General features: G+C 39.5%; 1 protein-coding gene across 1 annotated transcript in view; it reads left to right on the forward strand.

The window, feature by feature from the left end:
- Window positions 1-915: 915 nt before the first annotated feature.
- SGCZ (sarcoglycan zeta) overlaps window positions 916-19,541 on the forward strand; it is a 444,923-nt gene continuing 426,297 nt past the window's right edge. Inside the window, exon 1 of the mRNA XM_068681532.1 lies at window positions 916-1,849. Within this exon, the coding sequence (XP_068537633.1) occupies window positions 1,811-1,849 (39 nt within the window). The 5' untranslated portion in view covers window positions 916-1,810. The remainder of the gene's footprint in view (window positions 1,850-19,541) is intronic.

The raw sequence follows: 19,541 nt of genomic DNA on the forward strand, positions 1-19,541 counted from the left end.
CTATATTCAGTCTTTAAAAATGGCTATCACTGGCGGTCACCCAGGGCTTAAGCTTCTGTTAACCTTGCAGTGTCGGAAGCTGAAAACAAATCTGTATCGAACTGAAAGCACAGTATGCAATTTGAGCTATGAGGTTTATTTATGTTAAATTATCATGAATACTAACTCTATCTGAAGAAGCATGAAAAATGCCTAAGAGCAGGAGGTGATAGTACTAGAAAGTGTTAGTGTTGAATTTGCCATTCATGGAGTTAATAAATAAAGCCCCCAAAAGACTGAAAGCTGGAGACAAAAAAAAATATATATCATAGCCTTGCTCTCCAAAACTGCAAGTGACAGTCAGATTTATGACAAAGGAGTTTGGCAAAATCAAGATCTTTGTGGGGAGCAATTTGAATTTTTAAATCTCATTTTGTCACTTTTTTTGGTGTCAATGAGAACCCTAAGCCAGCAAATCCTTTGGAAAAGGACATTAGCAAAGTGATGCTCTAAGGGAGATGTGGACTTAACCTGCGTGCCATCAGAAATTCTGCTCCACCAAAAGTGCAGTGCTTTACTGATACCCAACGGCTGAACAAAACCCACACACATCCAAACCTCAGCCTAAGGAGTTTCACATCACTTTGTTAAGTCAGACACGCGTGGAGTCCCCGAATACGTAACATATATATACCATAATCAATGAGATCTGTGTGTAATATAGGGAGAGGTGTACATGCACAGGGAGCTCTACACGAGGCTCCTTACTGAGGTGGGAGCTGCAGGGACAGCTCGAGCATCCCGGGGCCGGGGGGTGCGAGCGGGGGCCGTGCCCGCCCCCGGGACCGCGGCGGGGCGGCGCTGGCGGCCGCCGGCGTTAAGAGCCGCGGCCGGGGGAGGAGGCGCTGCTTTGGGGGAGCCGGAGAAATCCCCCCCGTGCGGGCCGCGGGGAGAGAGAGAGAGGAGGGAAGGCAGTCACCTGGCGGCGAAGGACAGTAAAACAGGAAAGAAGGGGGAAAGCTCTGTCTCTCTCCTTTCTCTTCTGCAAGAGACCCACCTCCTGTTTTCCTCCCAACTCTTTTAGCGTAACCTTCAAAGAAGACTGTCCCCTACAGACTTTATTATTATTATTTTAATTAGTATTATTGAGAGAATACCTTCAGCTGCAGAACAATTTGGGAGTCTATGCAGGACTTGGGGGATTTTGTTATCTCGCCAGCGAAATTGTTCATCTCTGTCTTGCGCTCGCAGGGTGCTAAATTAGCTACCCGAGTAGGCATGACGGAGAACGGCTTTTATCAGAGACTCTTCTCTTCAGTTTGAACACATTTGCTTGAAATTTGCTGCATGATGCTGTCCAGGGAAGCCGGATTTTTTCTCGGGATGCAGCGATTCGCCGGCTTCTGAGCTTATTGCAGGAGGAAAAAAAATAATCTTAAACTGAGTGGATTTTTTTTTTTTTTTTGCTGTCTCCTCCTTTCATTGCCAGAGGACGCGAAGCTCTTTCACCAGGGAAGGATCACCTGTCGCTTTAATCCTTAAGGGAGTTTTTTTTTTTTAAAAAAAAAAAGTGAATTATTTTATTTATTTATTTATTTATTTATTTTAACCGGTGGAGGCGTGATCGCGGAGAATGAGACTGAAGGGAGCCGCCGGGGTTTGGAGGACAAGGCTGAGTTTAGGCTGGAAACTGAGAGACTAGATCCCCCCCTCTCCCTCCTTTCTGCCCCCCCTTTATCTTATATTTATTTATTATTTTTTTAAAAAAAAATCATTATTATTTTTGGCACAACTTCCCCGATTCCCGCACCGCTCCGCTCAGTTGCGCTCTATGGACAGATCCGCAAACCTGGACGCGGAGGAGCTCAAGGTAGGCGAGCGGCCGGGAGGATTTGGGTTGGATCCCGCCCTGCGCTTCTGCTGCCGGTGCGCGGAGCTCCCGCAGCCCCGGGCGGGGGGCGCGGAGCCGGGGAAGGAGGGGGAGAATCGCCGAAGGGCAGCTGCCGGAGCCCGGCACGGCGCCCCCCTTTCCGCGGCTGTTTGCATTGTCGTGATAGTGTTAATGCTGCTGATGGTCGTGATGGTGGTGATGATGATGGTGGTGGTGGTGGTGCATCCCGGGTGCTCTCGGCGTTGCATCAGCGCCAGGCGAAGCAGAAAGCTCGCCCTGGGTGGAGGCGGTGGAGGACCTGCGGAATTCCCCGCAGAAGTTGCCTCCGAAGCCTTCCTCGCCTGGGCATCTCCTCTTCCTCCTCCTCCGCCGGGAGCGAGGGGAACCCCCCAGCTCCGCCCGCCCCCAGCACAGCGCCCCGGTCGCCTCCCCGTGCCCAGGAAGGGGCTGAGGGGTGCGGGTTAGGGGGCGCCGGGTCGACCCCCGGCTCCGGGGCCGCCGGAGTAATAAAACTTTGCGTTAGGACGGTGCCAGAGCGAGGATCCCCCCCCCCCCCGGCCCGGCCCAGCTCCGACTCCCTCCCCGCGGAAGGAGCATGCCTGAGAGCGCTGAGCATGCTCCTTTGCGGTGATGGAGATACTGCCCACACCTGCTGTCAGCCCCTCAGCCCCGAGCTGGGGCTCAGAGGGCAGTCGTGATAGTAAGGACAAATCCCTGTGTCCGTCCGGACAGGGGTTAACAGGGCAGGGAGGGGGGCAGCGCTCGCGGGGACCCTTCTCGGGACACCCTCGGGCATCCCCGCGGCTCCGAGCAGGGCTCTCCGCCCGGGGAGGGAAACTCCGGGAAGCACCGAGGGGCTGCCGCGGGCTCCTGTCCTTCTCCTGCGAGGCACGTCTTCGAGTACCACCTGCCTGTAGGACAGAAATGAACAACCAGACCGAGCCTCTCGATCCCCAAAGTCTTGCTGTAAATCCCCTAAGAAAATGCCCACCAGGAGGACAGCTGCTTGGCAGTGGATGTGCCAAGTGCAGGACAGAGAAGGGTAAAATGAGGAGGAGCGCTTCGAGTAGTGCCGTGCTCTCTCCCTGCTCAGCCGGGCCGGGATTCATGGGGAGCGGCTGGTGGGGGTGCGGCGGGAGCCCGGTCCTCCAATTAAGGGGGAAAGTTTTGTTTTAGCCGGTTATTTTTAAACGCTTGTCAAAGAAAATATGGCCGTGGGAACACAACGTGTTGTAGGAATTGTCCTTAAGGACCCAGAGGCACATCCCGCTGGGAGCAGAGCTGCTGCAGGGGAAGGGGCTTCCATTAATCTCGCAGTCATCTGCGCTGCAATTAAGACTAACGTGTACAGCCTATGCGACCTTGAATGAAGAAGCAGCATAGCTGGGAAGTGGTACTACTCCTAGGCATCAGCACTTTTTTTCTTCTTAATTTTATTTTTAATTTTTGAGGAGAGCTCTAAAGGGAAGCATTGCTGTAGCTGCTGTTGGAATCTGGGCAACTTTCTTGGGCGAGCCACTGTGGCACAAGGCTTTTCCTGTCTCTCCCAAGCGTTTGCATCGCGCCGTGGCTGCTGGCGAGCGGTGCCCGCCTGGAGCAGGGTGCCGCACGGTGGCATCAGAGCTGCCGGGGGGCGTGTGGCCAGCAGGGGGTGGCACAGGGCCGGCCAGCACCCCAGCGCCTCCCCGCCCGGCACCAAGAGCACCCTGAAGAAATTTCCCACCCGAACAGGGCTCTCCGTGCCGAGCAGTGATGCACAGCTCCTGTGCATCTCACGCTAGAGGTTTTGGGTTTTCCCGCAGTGCGAACCGGCCGGCTTCTTTCCCACCCGCAGGAAAAAGAGGGGGGGAAAGCTCCTGGGAGCAGTTCCCATCAGGTGACCCTGCGGCACTTGGGCACAATAAAGAGCAGTGCCAGCACCGCTCTAAGTTATGAAAAGCTTTCATCAGTTTCTGGCTAGGTTCAGGACTGAAATGACTTCAGTCATTTCACAGCTCCGCTCCTTACCCCTTAGGCCAACGCAGTCCCTTTGCCAAGCCAGAGGGACTTGTGGCATGAAGCTAGAGGGTACCTGGGGTCCTTGAGGTGTCCAGCTCAGTCTCTGCCACATTATGTTGTGCAGAGGATCAGTATGATCAATGTCAACTACGGTTTTGGGGAGACACAGAGAAACTTACCCAGAATGTTGGAAACAGTGTCCTTGGTGACACTGGGTTTTCTCCCTATATGCAAATAAGCATCAAAAAGAATAACGATAACTTCCCTGCTACTCCTACAAGTCAAAAGTGCTGGCTCTAATGATAGTATATCATACCTATACTGGAAATATATATTATTTGATATATAAAGATTCTATAAGTCTCGGATCAGGTATTAAATTTCAATTTGAAATGTGTGTATTTATTGCACTGATTGTAATGAATTCTGAATTTATATATAATATATATAATACTGTATAGTGTCTGACCATTTTGAAAGGTCATTTTGTGAAAAACTGAACAAACATCATGCATGCAACACCTGTTAATGAGGGTAGGTGTGTTTCCCCTTACTAGTCCGTGCACAAATTCCTGATGAAACAGATCAGTGCTGAACAGAGAGACTTCTGTAATAGAGATTTTTGGGCTGTTCTGCTTTTCCTTTGATCTCACTCAGCTCTCTCAGATGCGTACATGAACTTTCCTCTGACTTTTTAATTCACAAGCCTGTAGGGCTTTTGTTCTAAAGGAGGAGGATTGAAAAGAGACTAAATAATTATTGCATAGCTGGACTGTCTTGGGTGTAGTGTTGTCAAGTACTTTCTCTCACTGAAAGTATGTGTGATTGCCTATGCCTACATTTTGAACATACATGAAACTGTATGGCTGCATATTATGTGTTCTATAGAGCTTTGTAGTTTGTAGATGTGTATAATTTTTACAAATTATCTTACAAACTTGCATTTAATATATTCATTTTTTTTTCCTTAATGCATTTGTATTTAATTTCCTGAAATTGTCTCGAGTTTGTTTTGCCAAGGAAAGTGGAGAGGCCTTTGTGTTTGCTGGTCCACTATCGATGTGTGATTTTCATTGATGCTGAATAAGTCATTGGAGATTTTGTCCTTTGCGTTTGTCCAGTCATTGTTCAACTTAGAACTCCTTTAGCATATTTCTTGACTATTTATCTTATGTTTGTTTTGCAACCACAATTTCAGCGTGGTATTAGATAGTAGCAGACAGTATGTCTTAGTAGCAGACAGTATTTCCTGTAATCTATAAAGCACTCTGATACTTTTTTGAAGGAAAGTTCATTTGTAGTTGAATGTATAACAGTGGGATTCTTAGGATGGAATGAAAACTATCATATAGAGAAAACCATCATTACACTCCCAAGATGTTATTTTTAATAGTATGTTTAAGTGTCCGAAAATTATCACTTTCAATATGCAAATAACTTTTAATACTGTACATGATTTCTGAATCATTGTGTAATAAATTATCTAAATTTCTTTATTCATTTTGAGAGAACGTTCATAGCCTTTTTCCAGTTTTATTTTTCTTGGTGAATTAAAACTGCTTACTTAAGTTCTGCATGAAACTGTCCACAGATGAGGTTTTACAATGATAGATAATTAATGTGAATTATGAAATATTTCATAAAGAAATTCAAACAAGAAAACCATGAGAATTTAAACAAGAGATTATTCAATAGCTTTGTGGTCTTAAACATAACAGGGTTGTAAATTGCTTCACTGTTTAAATCAAACAAGAGATTAGTAATTGGAAGAATTCTGTATTTTTTTTTTTTTTATTTTATCTGTTTTAAAGAGGGAGACAGAGAAACTCATGGGCTTGATGTGGTGTGGGAGGACTTCTGATAAGCCTAGGTAGGTGGTTATATTTCTGTTTTAAGTTAGTCATTCCATAATGAGAAGTATAGTACTCTATAACAATCATATTCTTAGCATAGTCTACTTCATTTATTTATGTCTCTGCTTGGGACACAGACATCTTTGTGTGGATACTAAGGCATCTGTCTTATTAATGCAAAACCTACTCTATCCCACCTTTCTCTACCTATGTCCCTGCAAGAAATCATCATCTTTTACTAGGGGCCTATCAATAATATTCAGTAAAGACAATTAACCTTTGCATTCACAACCAGAAAATTCAGTCTTTAAACTATTCTTCATGAAAGGTCAAGCTGGAAAGGTTTTAAAGCAATATACTTGCAAATTCTCTGTGTTCCAGGATTTCCTCTCAGTCTCCCAGTACGTATGAAAACTAGATGTGAAGTCCAGGGGGCTGGAAAGAATTCTATGCATAAGATATAGTTGTTCAGCAGACATAGAAAAAAAGGTCAAGACAACAGCAGTGCTCTCAGTATACACTTTTAGAAATCATTCCCATGCTATCAGTACTAGAAAACTGTACTAACCTGTAGCTGAGCTTTTTGACATTGTACATTACAGCTGTGCTATGCTCAAAACTCTTTAAACGGAAAATACATCAAAAACTGAAGGCTTGGTTAAAAGGAAAAAAGCACTCTATCTTCTTGTTCTCCATGGCTTTTGGGATAAATATTGTGTTTTTCTCTGCCACTGTATTCTGTACTTTAAAGAATAGATGTGAGAGATTTACATAAACCTTAGCAACACTATTTTTCTTCCTGAAATGGAAGAGGTTAGTGTGTGATACTGCTGCAAAGTGGATTGATTCTATAGATCTGAACTTAAGACTTTGAGAAGAACATATGCCTTACACTAGAGCCTTTCAAAGATAATCTAATTCACTGATGTAAAAATGTATTTGGGAGTCATAGTCATGCTTTCTTGGTATGTCTTTTAATCTTTTAAATATTGCCTTCCCAATTTCCTGAATAGGTCATGAGCAAGATTATTTTTTAAGTTTTATGGCAAAAACATCATAGGTGACTTTTCCTATGAAATCATTTCACCTTGCAGTATTTTATGTAAACTTTGTAAATCCATGTCCAACATAGTAGTTTCTACTTCCTCGAAAGATCCATCATTACAAAGGACAAAAATAAGGAAGCAAATAACAAACAAACAAACATGACTCTTTCCTCAGTTTAACGTGGAAGTTGCAGGGGCCTCTTCATAGAGAAATCAGTGTCATTTTCTTCTGTTTTTATTTAAAAACCCAACCAACCAACCAAAGAACACATAGAATGTGGCTTACAAGTTACACCACTGTCTTTATTTTGAAACACTCTACATTTTAAGAGCTTACAGAAAACAAATGTTCTGCTGTACATTAGGCTGAAGCTGTATAAAATGTCACTGAAAAGTGAGAATTACTTAGATGTTCATCTTCCTTCTTGAACTGCTATGTACTAAGCCATCAGATCCTTTGCTAATTTGAAGACATTGCATTTTAACTCATTCCACAACAAAACCATTCTCTGTGAAAAAGGATGTCTTGAGTTTGCTGTATGCGAGCAGTGGGTTTTGTTTCTTCAATGCCTGTTGGCTAAGCCACAACAGTGAGAGGTATAAAATGTGAGGCTTTATTCTCAGTTAGCAGTGTTACTGCAGCCACACAAGGCCAGATTAGCAGTATTACTACATCACACAAGGCCAGATTTACGGGCATACTGAGAAAGTCATAGAAAGCTTGTGGTGCTGAACACCTTTAATAAAAAATACTGTTATGACCATACCTCCCTTTTACACCTCTAGATAATACATTGAGGAGGGTTGTGTGATTTAACTCCTGTATATTTGCTCTGCTTGAAAAGTGCTATATAAGGATGGAGTGTCTTTCTTCAATTTTAAATTAGCAGTGCTTTGTGAAATCAGTGTAGTTACATCAACAGCAGCACAGCAGTGATACATCTCAAAATCAGTGCCACAAGCAGTAAAATGCCTCAGGCATGAAAACCTGACCTTTAGCCGTATTTCTATGTTTTATCATCTCTCTTCAGTTCATCTGGGCAGCATGGTCCAGAATTTATAGGTTCTACCTTCCTGTTCCTGCAATTCTTAAACAGACAAATTAGAACAGAGGTAAAGTGAAAAATTGCTTCCTTTCCAGCTTGTGAGAAGGTAATTGTATACATTTAGTAAACATACAGAAATGATTTTGAACATGTACGTTCTCAATGCATTGCTTCTTATGCCACAATCCTGAGTAGAAAAACGTATATTTACAGCATCATGGATTCTGCATATGGCTTTTTAGGCTTTCTTATCTGTATCAGGGTAGAAAGTGTAGGTTGCTGAACCAGATCTACTTAAGTATTTTCGTTACTTTCTCTCTGTAATTTCAGTGTTCATAATCCTTCTGCTTCACATTTATGTAGGTCTTTTCCTACTCAAAGTTTTTCATAGGAAATTTTGAGTTGTATTCAAGAAAGAGGAAAAAGCCCCACCCTTTGTATTTAATACAAGCGATGTGATTACCCCAGTTCAGTAGGTACATAGGACAACAGTTTTTTAAAATCATTATAGGTTTTAATTCAGGAAAACCTTTATGGAAAATCAATTTAACTCAAGGTAACAAAATTATCTGACTAATTACTACAAAAATATGTTTTGGTGTGCTAGGACTTGTAGCTAAGGAAAAAAAAAAGCCACAAACCACTGAAATTACAGGTAGCATTTTGTCCATATGAGGTTATTTAGTAATACTAAATTATATTATCTCTAGTTAAAGTTAGTCCATGTGCACAAAGCACTCATTGAACAGCACTGCCCATTAACTAGTTGAAGGCAAGTAAATTAACTGTGTTGGAGGAGTGTTTTGTGTTTGCTCAACTTAGAATTTAATTTAACAGATCACCAACATACATGAAACAGTCAAAATTAAAAGTAAAAAGTATCAGTAAGGCCTTTGCAGCTTTATAACCTGATATGTTTCTGTACGTAGATCCATAGAGATGATAGAAGCTGAAAGGTAATTTAAGATTTCAGGAGTTAAAGGAAGAAGAGAACCAGCTGAACTGAGCCTCAGAATCTGAGCTTAAAGTTACATTCAATTCAAAGCCCTATATTGAAAAGGGTATTAAATTTGAAATCAGAAGTGTACCTAAGCATCACACATCCAGTTTGCGTACTGTATCCTGGGAGGGGGTCCTGGCTGGGTACCCCATCTCCACTCTGTCTTTTTTGCACTTGTGGATCTGACATAAATGCTGTTTGGCTGTAACTAAGCTTTGTTTGTAGCTTAGGGAGAAGTCAAGCCATCAACAGCCTCATTATTAGCTTGAAGTCCAGGAAAGGTCATCATTTCATTTAGGAGGTGCTACAAGAAAGGTACCGGCACTACTACAGAGGCTCCATTCTGGAGAACAGTCCTCAAAAAAAATACAACACTTCACTACAAGGCAACGACACTCTGCATGTTCTTCAGTCTTCCATAGTAATGCTTCTTAGGCACATTGACCATATCTCTAAGGACTACCATTTATTTGTCCCAGATGGACTGAGAGAAGAGGAGCATCTTATGACCTGTCCTGCTTAGGGGCATTGAGACTCATCTTTCAGATATGTTGATTTCTCCAAAGGACTGTGATCCGGTATTCAAATTATGGATTCATTACAAGATGAGTTCAACACACAACAGCAGATCTTGGCATTCACTTGATAAATGGCCAGGCAAGGTAAACTGCCCACATCTTCCCTTTAAAGGGAAAGAGTTTTTGCTATTAGCTTAAGCTACTTACATTTTTAACAATAAAAGGTGATTGTACCACAACTTAGAGGTTTGTTTCAATTTTGAAGAAAAGCCAATTTTCTGTACTCAAAGTGATTGCTTGGGCATCAGTAGAGCATTTAAGAATGTGAATCACAGTCTAATAGAGAGACTCCCGTCAAGGCTGTACGGTTTCAGGAAATATGTAAAATTTCTGTGTGCATCTTTTTTATTGGTGGTAATTTGTCTTGGCTAATTCAGGAGTCTCCCTGCAGAGCAGGCTGGCTGTTGTAAATCCCATTCACCAGGTAATATATGTGTGAGGAAAGAAGTTGAGTGATCTATGCCCCAATAAACAGCAGAGTGCATTTCAGAATGCATTACAGAGACTGGAAGTTTTTCCAAGAACACTACTTGTCCTCAAGCTGAAACTCATGGCATTATTTATTGCTTTCAGTAGTTTGAAAATTAGCTGTGAATAATTGCAAACTAGGAGCCACTCACTATAAAAATACACTCCTCCAAGATGAAAACATCCTGATCACCACTGAAGTTTAGAAGAGTTCAAGAAAAAAAAAAAAAAAAAAGGACTAAGATCCATCTGTGCTTTGTTTTGCTTGAGTCATCACCAACAGATGGCAAGTACTCTGTAGAAATCACTCAACTGAATTACTCCAGTTTGTAGAGAACCTGAGGCACCACCCTTAGCTTTAACATTATACTCTATGTCAAAAACTCAGTTTGCATTGGAGGTTTGGACAGTTACAAGCACGCAGGCTGGTGCATTGTTATGCCTTCAAATACAATACCTGTTATGTAAATATTTGTATTAATTATCTTCTGTTTTACTTCTTCTGAAACTATAGGTTTCAATCCTACCTCAAGACTTCCTAGCTGTGTCAGACTTCATAGGTGGTTGCAAAAATATGCAGCAACAAGCTGGTACTGACTGTCACTTCCTGTAGGGCTCACAAATTGACTACTATTTCAGATAGACTCTAGTTTAGAAATATATGCTACATGCCTTTTCCCAATGACTTCTGCAGTTAGGTAGACATGAGATGAATGCAGAAGCTCTCTATCATGTAGACTCATGTTTCCACTTAATCTTCATTCAGGAAAAATTATTACCCATTTCATCAATATTTTATTAGATTTTCCTGAAAAATTTGGCAAAAGAATATCATTCTTCAGAGGCTAACAACAAGTTAGTTAACATCATGTACTGTTTCCCTAGTACTAACACTGACAGTCTCTCTCTCTCTCTCTCTCTCTCTCTCTTTTTTTTTTTTTTTTTAAAGATATCTTGCTTTCAGGGGAGCTAGATACTATCTTTAGAATTGATCTCATACCTTTCTTCATACGCCTCCCCCAACTCATTATTAGGTGCAAGTGACTATGTGATTGGAAAATGATCTATTTGCCCAGAGCAGACCTCTACCTAGTTAAGCTCCCTATTTCATTCAGCATTAATTTAGATGAGGTAGATAATATTCACTGTTCATGTAAATATGTGATCTACTCAGTCTACTGAGACCACTTGCGCTATTGCTTAATAAAATTACTTATAAAAGTATGTGAGTAGTGTCTCTGTTACCCATGATAAAATCTCCATCATACTGCTGACAGTCATAAAGCAGAAGGCACCCTATGCCAAAGTGCTGTCTGTCCTATTAAACTTAGAATTTTCTAAGCCATGATTAATGAATGAATGTATCTAGTAGGCAGCAAACTGAAGCATGATGAACGGGGCAAAGAGGGAATGCTGAGGAGCACTGTACTGAAGCCTAGCACCTGATATGTCAAGAATTATAGATTATATTGAGTAAAATTCATTTCGGTTTTGGGCATAGGCTGCTGCATCAGACTACAAAGCTATTATTTTGTAACAGACATACATAGCTTGCCAACGCAGTTTTAAAATAGCCAAGTGGAATGTAAAGATTTCAAGTGGAAAGGGAAAGCTGAGTGGTACAATAACAAATGATAGCATAGTGATCATGTGCTGAGCTTGTGGCAAACTGATTTAAAATGGTTATACAGCTGTCTGCGTTATTATTCATGCTGATGCATCACTAGGATATCTTAATTTTTCACAGATTTAATGCTCTGTTTTGTAATTTTTTAAAAAATCAGGTAAACCAAGTGTTTCATGCTAATATTACCACTCAGTACACAATGTGTGTAGTATGTGCAATATATAAACACACATGAGGAAATATTGGATTAAATTTATTTCTCTAAGCACTAGAAAACTCAAATGACTACTCAGAAAATTTGTAGGAAACACATGTCTGTGGACATTTGCTTTGGTGTAGGAGGTGATGAAAGGAGAAAAATAAGACAACCTGTGAAAGCAACTGATGTTGGTATTGTCAAGTCTGAGTTGGGTGGTGTTAAAGATAATATCTTACTGTCGCAGTGGAATATTACTCCCAAACTAGTATGGAATGTGCTTTATTGTTTTCTGATCTAAGTATAAGACTGAAACTTGCACTTCTGGGCACTGTGGATTTCCCCTAAATCTGTGGTTGGCATCCATTTCTCCTTGCTTTCACTGGATATTATCTCAGGGAAAACCTGACATCTTCTGTGGAACAGGTGTACAGTTCTGCTTCTTATATTGTCAGATAACCTGTTTGATACCCCTCTCTTTAATAAAAAGCTAATAGTGGTAGTAGAGACTAGTGAATGCAAGTATTAACCTTGTTTCCATCTGTGGAGAAGACAGTCTAAGTCCTCTCTTAAAAACAAGAAAATAAATAGACTTACATTTTTCTCATGATGATGCTGTGCTTTTTCTTTAAAATCACAATTTAATTGCAATTTTATGGCACTATCATCATATCTTTGATTGTGTATATGCATGAGAATGCATTTACATGTTAAACTACAGATATTTTAATAATTTATCACAATGCCAAAATATTCTATAACGTTAATATGCAAACTTTTCCTACATCTTCACATGACTTGCCCCAGATAAAGTCAATGTCATGGAAAGGAAAGGAAGAATAGAAGATGACAGGAATGCTAGTCCACCAGAGGAAGCCAAGGGAACAACATGAGCTAAATGAACCTTCCGTGTCGTACCCAAGTCAGTGCAATACAGTTCTGTGCTTTTCCCTCTCTCTTATCTGATCCACTGTAAGTCACACAGATTAAACTTAACTTTTCTAGCAGTGATAAGGTGCTAGAAATTTTAATTTTAGGGTCACTTTTAAATCAAGGCCCAAACTTGAGTGCAACTGAATTAGCAGCAACAAGTTCTGTTCAAGAGCTGGCAGTAGGCGGTGAGTAGCTGGAGCATCTAAAATTGGATCACTACTCACAAAGCAGAACTGGGAAATCACAGTGTTAACTGCTTCTTCTGCATATAATGTTTTTTTTTCATAGTGTATATAAATTGTGAATTGTCACTAGCCACATTATTCCATAATTTGGCCCAAGGATCATGGCATAAAGGTAAATGGTTTGTACATTTACACAAATTGTCCAGTTGCTGTAGAATGTTAAGATGGTGTTTTTTTCCTTTATTTTATTTTATTTTATTTTATTTTATTTTATTTTATTTTATTTTATTTTATTTTATTTTATTTTATTTTATTTTATTTTATTTTATTTTATTTTATTTTATTTTATTTTTTAATTGTTATTCTTATATGTTTGGTTTAAATAAAGAGGTCTAAAATTGACTTCTTTTTTTTTCTTATGGAATTTCCACAAGGAAAAGAATATTATTCTACACTAATAACTTAAATCTCTATTTCTACATCAGGTAAAAGCCTGGTTTCCCTTACCTGTTTACCTATATATATTTTTACACCAGTAACACAGAAAGAGTCGTAATTTGAGCAACACTTTATCTGGAACAGATTTAAATGTAATTCAGCACAAAAATGAAGGCAGAAAACAGAGTTAACAATTTTAAATGATGAATTTTTATTTTGCACGTAACAATTACTTCTGCTGTCAGCAGGAATAAAGTTTGCTATGGTAGGAAACTTGTAAAAAGTCAAATGTGTTCCTGTAAAATGCTTTGTCAGCAGTGAGTACACAAGAGCACACCTTTCTAGAACTGGGATTGTAGCTCCCTATTGTAGCATTGATAAGGTTTGTGTCCTAAACACCTGCTCAGAAGTAGTTACAAAAATGTGATTTGAATGAAGAGAAGGAAATGCTGTACTCCTACATGGCAAAGAAATCCTGCTTATTGACTTTCTGAGCTGGAGCCCTCAACCAGAATATATGGGATTTGGCAGGTCATCTCCCAGTGAACTGAGAGGTACCTGTATCCAAAAGTTGAATTGGATTGAATATGGATGTCTTTGTGGTCATTTTTACGCTTCATTAAAATTAATTCTTATCTTGGTACAAGCTGTATCACAACTAAACCTGATGAAAGACACAATTCCTGTATTTTTATTATTTATTTTTTTTAATTAAAAAATGCCTTCTATGAATATATCAGGGGAAGGCAGGTAGAGAGAGAATTACCTGACAGCTCAATTTACTCTATCTAGAACCAATTAATATAGCTTTTTTTTTTTTTCCCCCTCAAAAATATACATTTAAAAAATACACTTTTTAAAAGAAGGTAAAATTGTAATGCATCCCTCATGCACAGTCTGTATCAGGATAAGTCTGATGAGTAGTTTGAGTAGTTTGCTTTTATTTGTACCTTCTCCTGAAAAAAAAAAAATAATAATAAAAAAAAAAAAAAAAAAACATAAACAAAACATATAGTTGTACATTTTTACAGGCCAGGGCTAAGAAAGAGATGGCAATGCTGTTTACCAGAGTAAATCAGGTACTACTAACAGAATTTCAATACCAAAGGTTAATAATATCATCATCAGTAGCTCTTGAAAGAGACCTGACTGCCTAAAGGCAACTTAATTTTAAACACTGAGACAAGTCAATCAGTATACACCTAAAAATATGCATCAAGGGATGCTGTTTGCATACATTATAGCCTTGCTTTTTCTTTGTAACCTGTGAGATCTTGAATTCTATTGTTCCCTTATCAAAGAATGTTGGCACAAATATTTATTCATAGGTATGGGACTGCTTGTTGCTGGTCAATGGGTAGAAAAAGAGTTTCTTGGGGAAAGACAAGGCACGTATGAATAATGTTACACTCAAAATATTGCTATTCCCATCCTAGTATTAAACATCTCTCTCACTAGGATATATCTGGTGATGGAGGTATGTTGATGAGATGAAAATGTCAGCTCAGCTGATGTACATTGACTGTGGCCAGAGAGGTTAGAAGGTGGGCCCATTTTCCCATTTTTAAATTTTGCATTATCAGAATTGATAGTCTGTAACATTTAAAGTGGTTAAGGGCAAAGCGGAAAGGAAAATACAATGATGTCAGTAAAACCAGCTCAATGCTCTTGGAAATATTATACTGACTGGATCATGAGTAAATGGACATTACTGATCAAGTGCCAACAACTTTGTCAAGACTGTGTGAAGAAATAAATCTGTGGAATTTAAATTCTTTTAAAGAAGACATTCTTTTAACTTCTTTCTAAAAAATTAACCAGTACAAGCCCAAAGTATATTTTGTGTGTGCGTGTTTGTTTGGAATCCAAACAGTGTAAATGTAAGTAGGAACCTGCTTTCACTTGGCATTTTTGCTTGCACATTTGGTCTGAATATGCTATGATCGGATTTATTATGTGAGTAAATGTCCACATAGGCTGGTAGAAAAGGTATTTCTGTTCATGGTCATTGAGGTAAATTAAGAATTTAGTATTGGTTTCTAGTCATCTGCTTTGACTGTAAGCTTCAGGAAGAAAATAGGTCTGTACCTTTTGAGTCATGTGGAAGAATAAGATTTATGGACAATAATATAGTTACCCATTGACTCTTTGAAAGCAGTACAACAAATCTGATTTTAGGTGTCATTTACTACATAACGAATTCAAGCAAGTTGTAGTTTTATTGAGGGCATGCTCTCAAAACTTTTCTGAACAGTCATTTTGAAAGCCTACTACCAGCTGGGTCCAGTTATTAATACTGCAGCAAAATATCAGTGAAGAAAAATAGCTGGTGGCAAAATACTATCTCCACAATGTATCAATTCTAAGGCTTCATCCAGTTCTTCCATGTGTGGGATGTACACATGCTACCTATACCTCTCCCTGAAGAAACAGTACGGAAGAAGCAGACGTACCTGAAGTGACCATCACATGGGTCTTGTCTCTACTGCAAACAAGGCCATGGTAAAGAGATGCACCTTAGAGGTCATCTTATCATCTAAGACTTAGAGTCAGCAGCAGCAGCCTTGCCTGTTTTCTGCCTGGGTCCCTGCATCATTGAGACTTTGCACATAAATTGACGTAAAAGCTAATACATTGCAACACATTTTTAGGACATTTAACATTTGCTTCTGGGAAGGACTTTTGCTTCCTATCCTCTCAATAGATGGCAAGATCTGCATGAAACATCTGTTTTATCTGCACAATCAGAAGGGAAGATCATGTGCTGTTTTACAAACACATAAGCAGAAAATGACTCTTTCAACAGCTTACAGCTGATATAGATAAAGAGAACTGAAAATAGTAAGCACAATATAAGACCTTGGATTCTATTTATTTTCCATTTTACCATTTTACCTTACTTCTGAGTTAGTTTTTTGGCCTTTCATTAGTTTTCTGAAAAACACCCCCTCTAAGAAAAAGATTTTTGCTGGTCAGTTTTCTCATAACCTATACTGTAATGGCTGAGCCAAAGCCATCTTTCTCTTTGAATCCTGCTCTTTCATCAGTGCAATTCCTCAACCTTTTTTGAAGTAGTACATGCATTAAAAAGTGTATTTATGTACATATGGAAACATATATGTGTACACTTTTTATAGGCATGTATATATATTTTTTCTTAGTTTTAGAGTTTTAAAAATTCTTTTTGACACCAGTACTTTAAAAAGTATTTTATTGTAAAGTTAGTCTGTTGGTTTGCATTTGATTTTACAAGCTCTCATCAGAGTAATTTCATTAATTTCAGTAAAATGTGGAAAATTTTGCTGAGATTTTTAAATTAACATTATTTTTCATGATTTGAAAGTATGAGCCCTACACTGTAACATGATTACAATAGAAGAAATATTCACACAGTAGGTGGGACAAAATTTCCTGTCATGTATGGTGAGACAACAGATTTGTGCTTGCTGACCTTGTTGCTGTCTAGTTACTTTCTTTACTGCACACCCTCATTAACCACAGCAGAAGTTCAATCAACATGTAGAAGCAGGGCAGTGTGTGGGTCTAATTACTGTAGCTGCGTGCATGTGAATGATAATGGGCATTCTGTAGCCAAGTGTAACAACAAAGACTTCAAAATTTGAAAAAAAAAAATCAAAAAAAAAGGCTTCAAAATTTGAAGGTCTCCACAATAATGGACAAGGACACTTCAGGTTTCTGTAACTGCTGTAGCAATTAATCACTGTGAGGATCTTTTGATTGAATGCTTTTTTCTGAAGAGGCAGAGGGCATGGTTTCCCACCCATCTCCTGATCAGCAGCAGTGCCAGGGGCGGACTGTCCGACACTTAAGGGAAGATGTTGGAGGGCAGCTGTGGCTCTGCTGCAGCAATCCCACCCCATTTCTTCATCCAGCTCAGACTCTGAGACCCTTCCCTTTCATGTTATAAAAGCTGCTCTGGTGAAAATACAGTGAGGTCTTGGGCAGTATTGTCTTCCGTCTATATCTATAAAGAAAGGCAGTCCCTGTTATTGCCTCTCTCTGGCACCTGTAATGCTCACCTTGAACCATCTTTCCTCACTGCTTGGAGGCGGCTGAGTCTTCTTAACAAGGTCATTAGGAATTGATATATATGAAGTAGTCTCCTCTGCTACTGTCTTCAACTCAAAAGATCAAGCTTCAACTCAGCTTCAAAGCAGAAAATCAAGCATTGGCTTACATTTTACAGCTAGTCAGTACTTGTAGGAGATGGAAGCCTGTGGAGGCTAGTCATAAGAATAAGGGGCAGATTTTGCAGCCATGTCATCAAAAATAATCTTCCTTTGTTTGCACTGAGTAATTTACAGTTTGTAATACAAAGAACAGAGATTTTATGTCTTTGTTCCCCCCCCCCCCCCCCAGTTTTCAGCAAGAAAAACAAGCACTCTGATTCAGCAAGTGAATGCATTCATGCCTGTGATATATACACTATCTGTGTGTGAGAATTATACCACATATAGTATGGTATATTTAGGAGTGCTCTGCATGCAGATGCCACATGAAGCATTGAAAATGTCTCACATAGTTATGGGAAACACAATAGGAATCTTTCTGGAAGTGATATAATTATATTTTAGCCACGTTGTAACCAAACAATCTAGACAGCTCTAAATCTTTATTCACATGTAAAAAGATCATTTATGCATTGTAATGCATCCTTGTCCAAATAATTGTGCTGGCATATTGTATGAAAGTTTTTGTACAGCTCCGTAATAGCTATACTGTTGGATGACAGCAACATCATTAGTAGTCTAAGTATTTCTAACCATGTGCAAATTCATCTTTTATTCCATGCTAATGTATCACGAAGTTTTCATCTTCCATATATTTCAAGAGAAATTAACAGTACTTGAAATGCTTCCCAGGCCCAATCAGCTCTACCCACACTTCCTCAACAGAGAGCTGAATGATTTCATCTAGATGAAATCTAGATGGGAACCTTGATGAACCTGGATGAAATCTAGGAGGGAACCTTGATATCCCATGGCTTCTCGAGAAGGCTTTTGGAAAGCAGAAGGTGGTTCAGAGAAGAGCCATAACACATGGAATCTTGCCATTCAAGGTCATTTTGTCTGGTGAAGTGCAGGGCTGGGTAAGGCAACCTGAGGTAGCACTCAGTGATCTCAAATGTGCCCATCTGAATTCCTTTTGATGTGGTCCTTCACCAAACATTCTTAAAACAATTGCAGTATAAAAAAAATTCAAGAACAGTAACTGAATAAGAGAGAAGATATATGTAATTAGTGCCATTTCTCCAGAAATGTAAATTGCAGAAAATACTTTGAATACTTGTATATGGTGTCTCTGAGCACACTACTCTGATGACTCATTATTGGCCTGATCTTCTGTGGCTGTTTTTGTGGTTTTAAATAACATAAAACATTTCTTCCAACTCCTCAAGTAGCTTGAAACAGGAACATCTCGAAAAATACCCCCCAGTGAAAGTCTGAATAAGATTGGCCTATTTAATTTAATAAACAAACAACAAAAAGAGAGAGACTTGATAGAATTCAGGGTAACTTCAGCATATTAAAGGACTTCAATGTAATGAAGACGGGCATAGTAATATGCGCTAAAGGCATGAACCTAAATGTATCCCTATCAGGCACAAGAATTTATAAAAGGGAGCATGATTAGCTGCTAGAGTAAACTTAACCAGGAAAGAGATGAATTGTTGATCCCTTGATGTTTACAGGTTGAGACTGAATGCCTTTCAAGAAGACATGCCTAAGGCAATCATGAATTATGTTTTAGTCTCATTTATGTTACCAGCTTAATATGAGTAAATAAGGAAAACAAGTGAAATAAGCCCATGACACCAAGAATAATGCAATTGTTCCTTAAGACATTAAATATCTGGAATAGTGGAGTGGTCTCAAAGTCTCTGACTTGAAACATTGACAAAATGAAGCAATGTTTGCAAGTGCCATAAGCACATTTTCAAATGGGCAGCAGAGAGTTGAGTAGCTATGTGCACAGTAACTAATTTTCTCACTTTTTATTTAGGCCAAGGTTTTGTTGAAAAGATATATTGTTTTTCTGAACATAGTGTAGTGTCTCAAAATCAGATGAATAAATGTGCTATGTACCTTAGCTGGTGCGTGTGTAGTATACGAATTTCAACCACAGTTTGAACTTGATTGCATTTGTTATGAATTCCAATTTCTTGCTGACTTTTTCAAAATAATTTAGTTGCACAAAGATTTCAAAAATAGGTTCCTAGGAGATTCCTTTGTCAGAAAGACATAGCATCTTTCATTTGAAAAATCACTCCCCTGGCCTAAT

The sequence above is a fragment of the Anas acuta genome, chromosome 4 (genome assembly GCF_963932015.1).
Source record: "Anas acuta chromosome 4, bAnaAcu1.1, whole genome shotgun sequence".
NCBI lineage: Eukaryota > Metazoa > Chordata > Aves > Anseriformes > Anatidae > Anas > Anas acuta.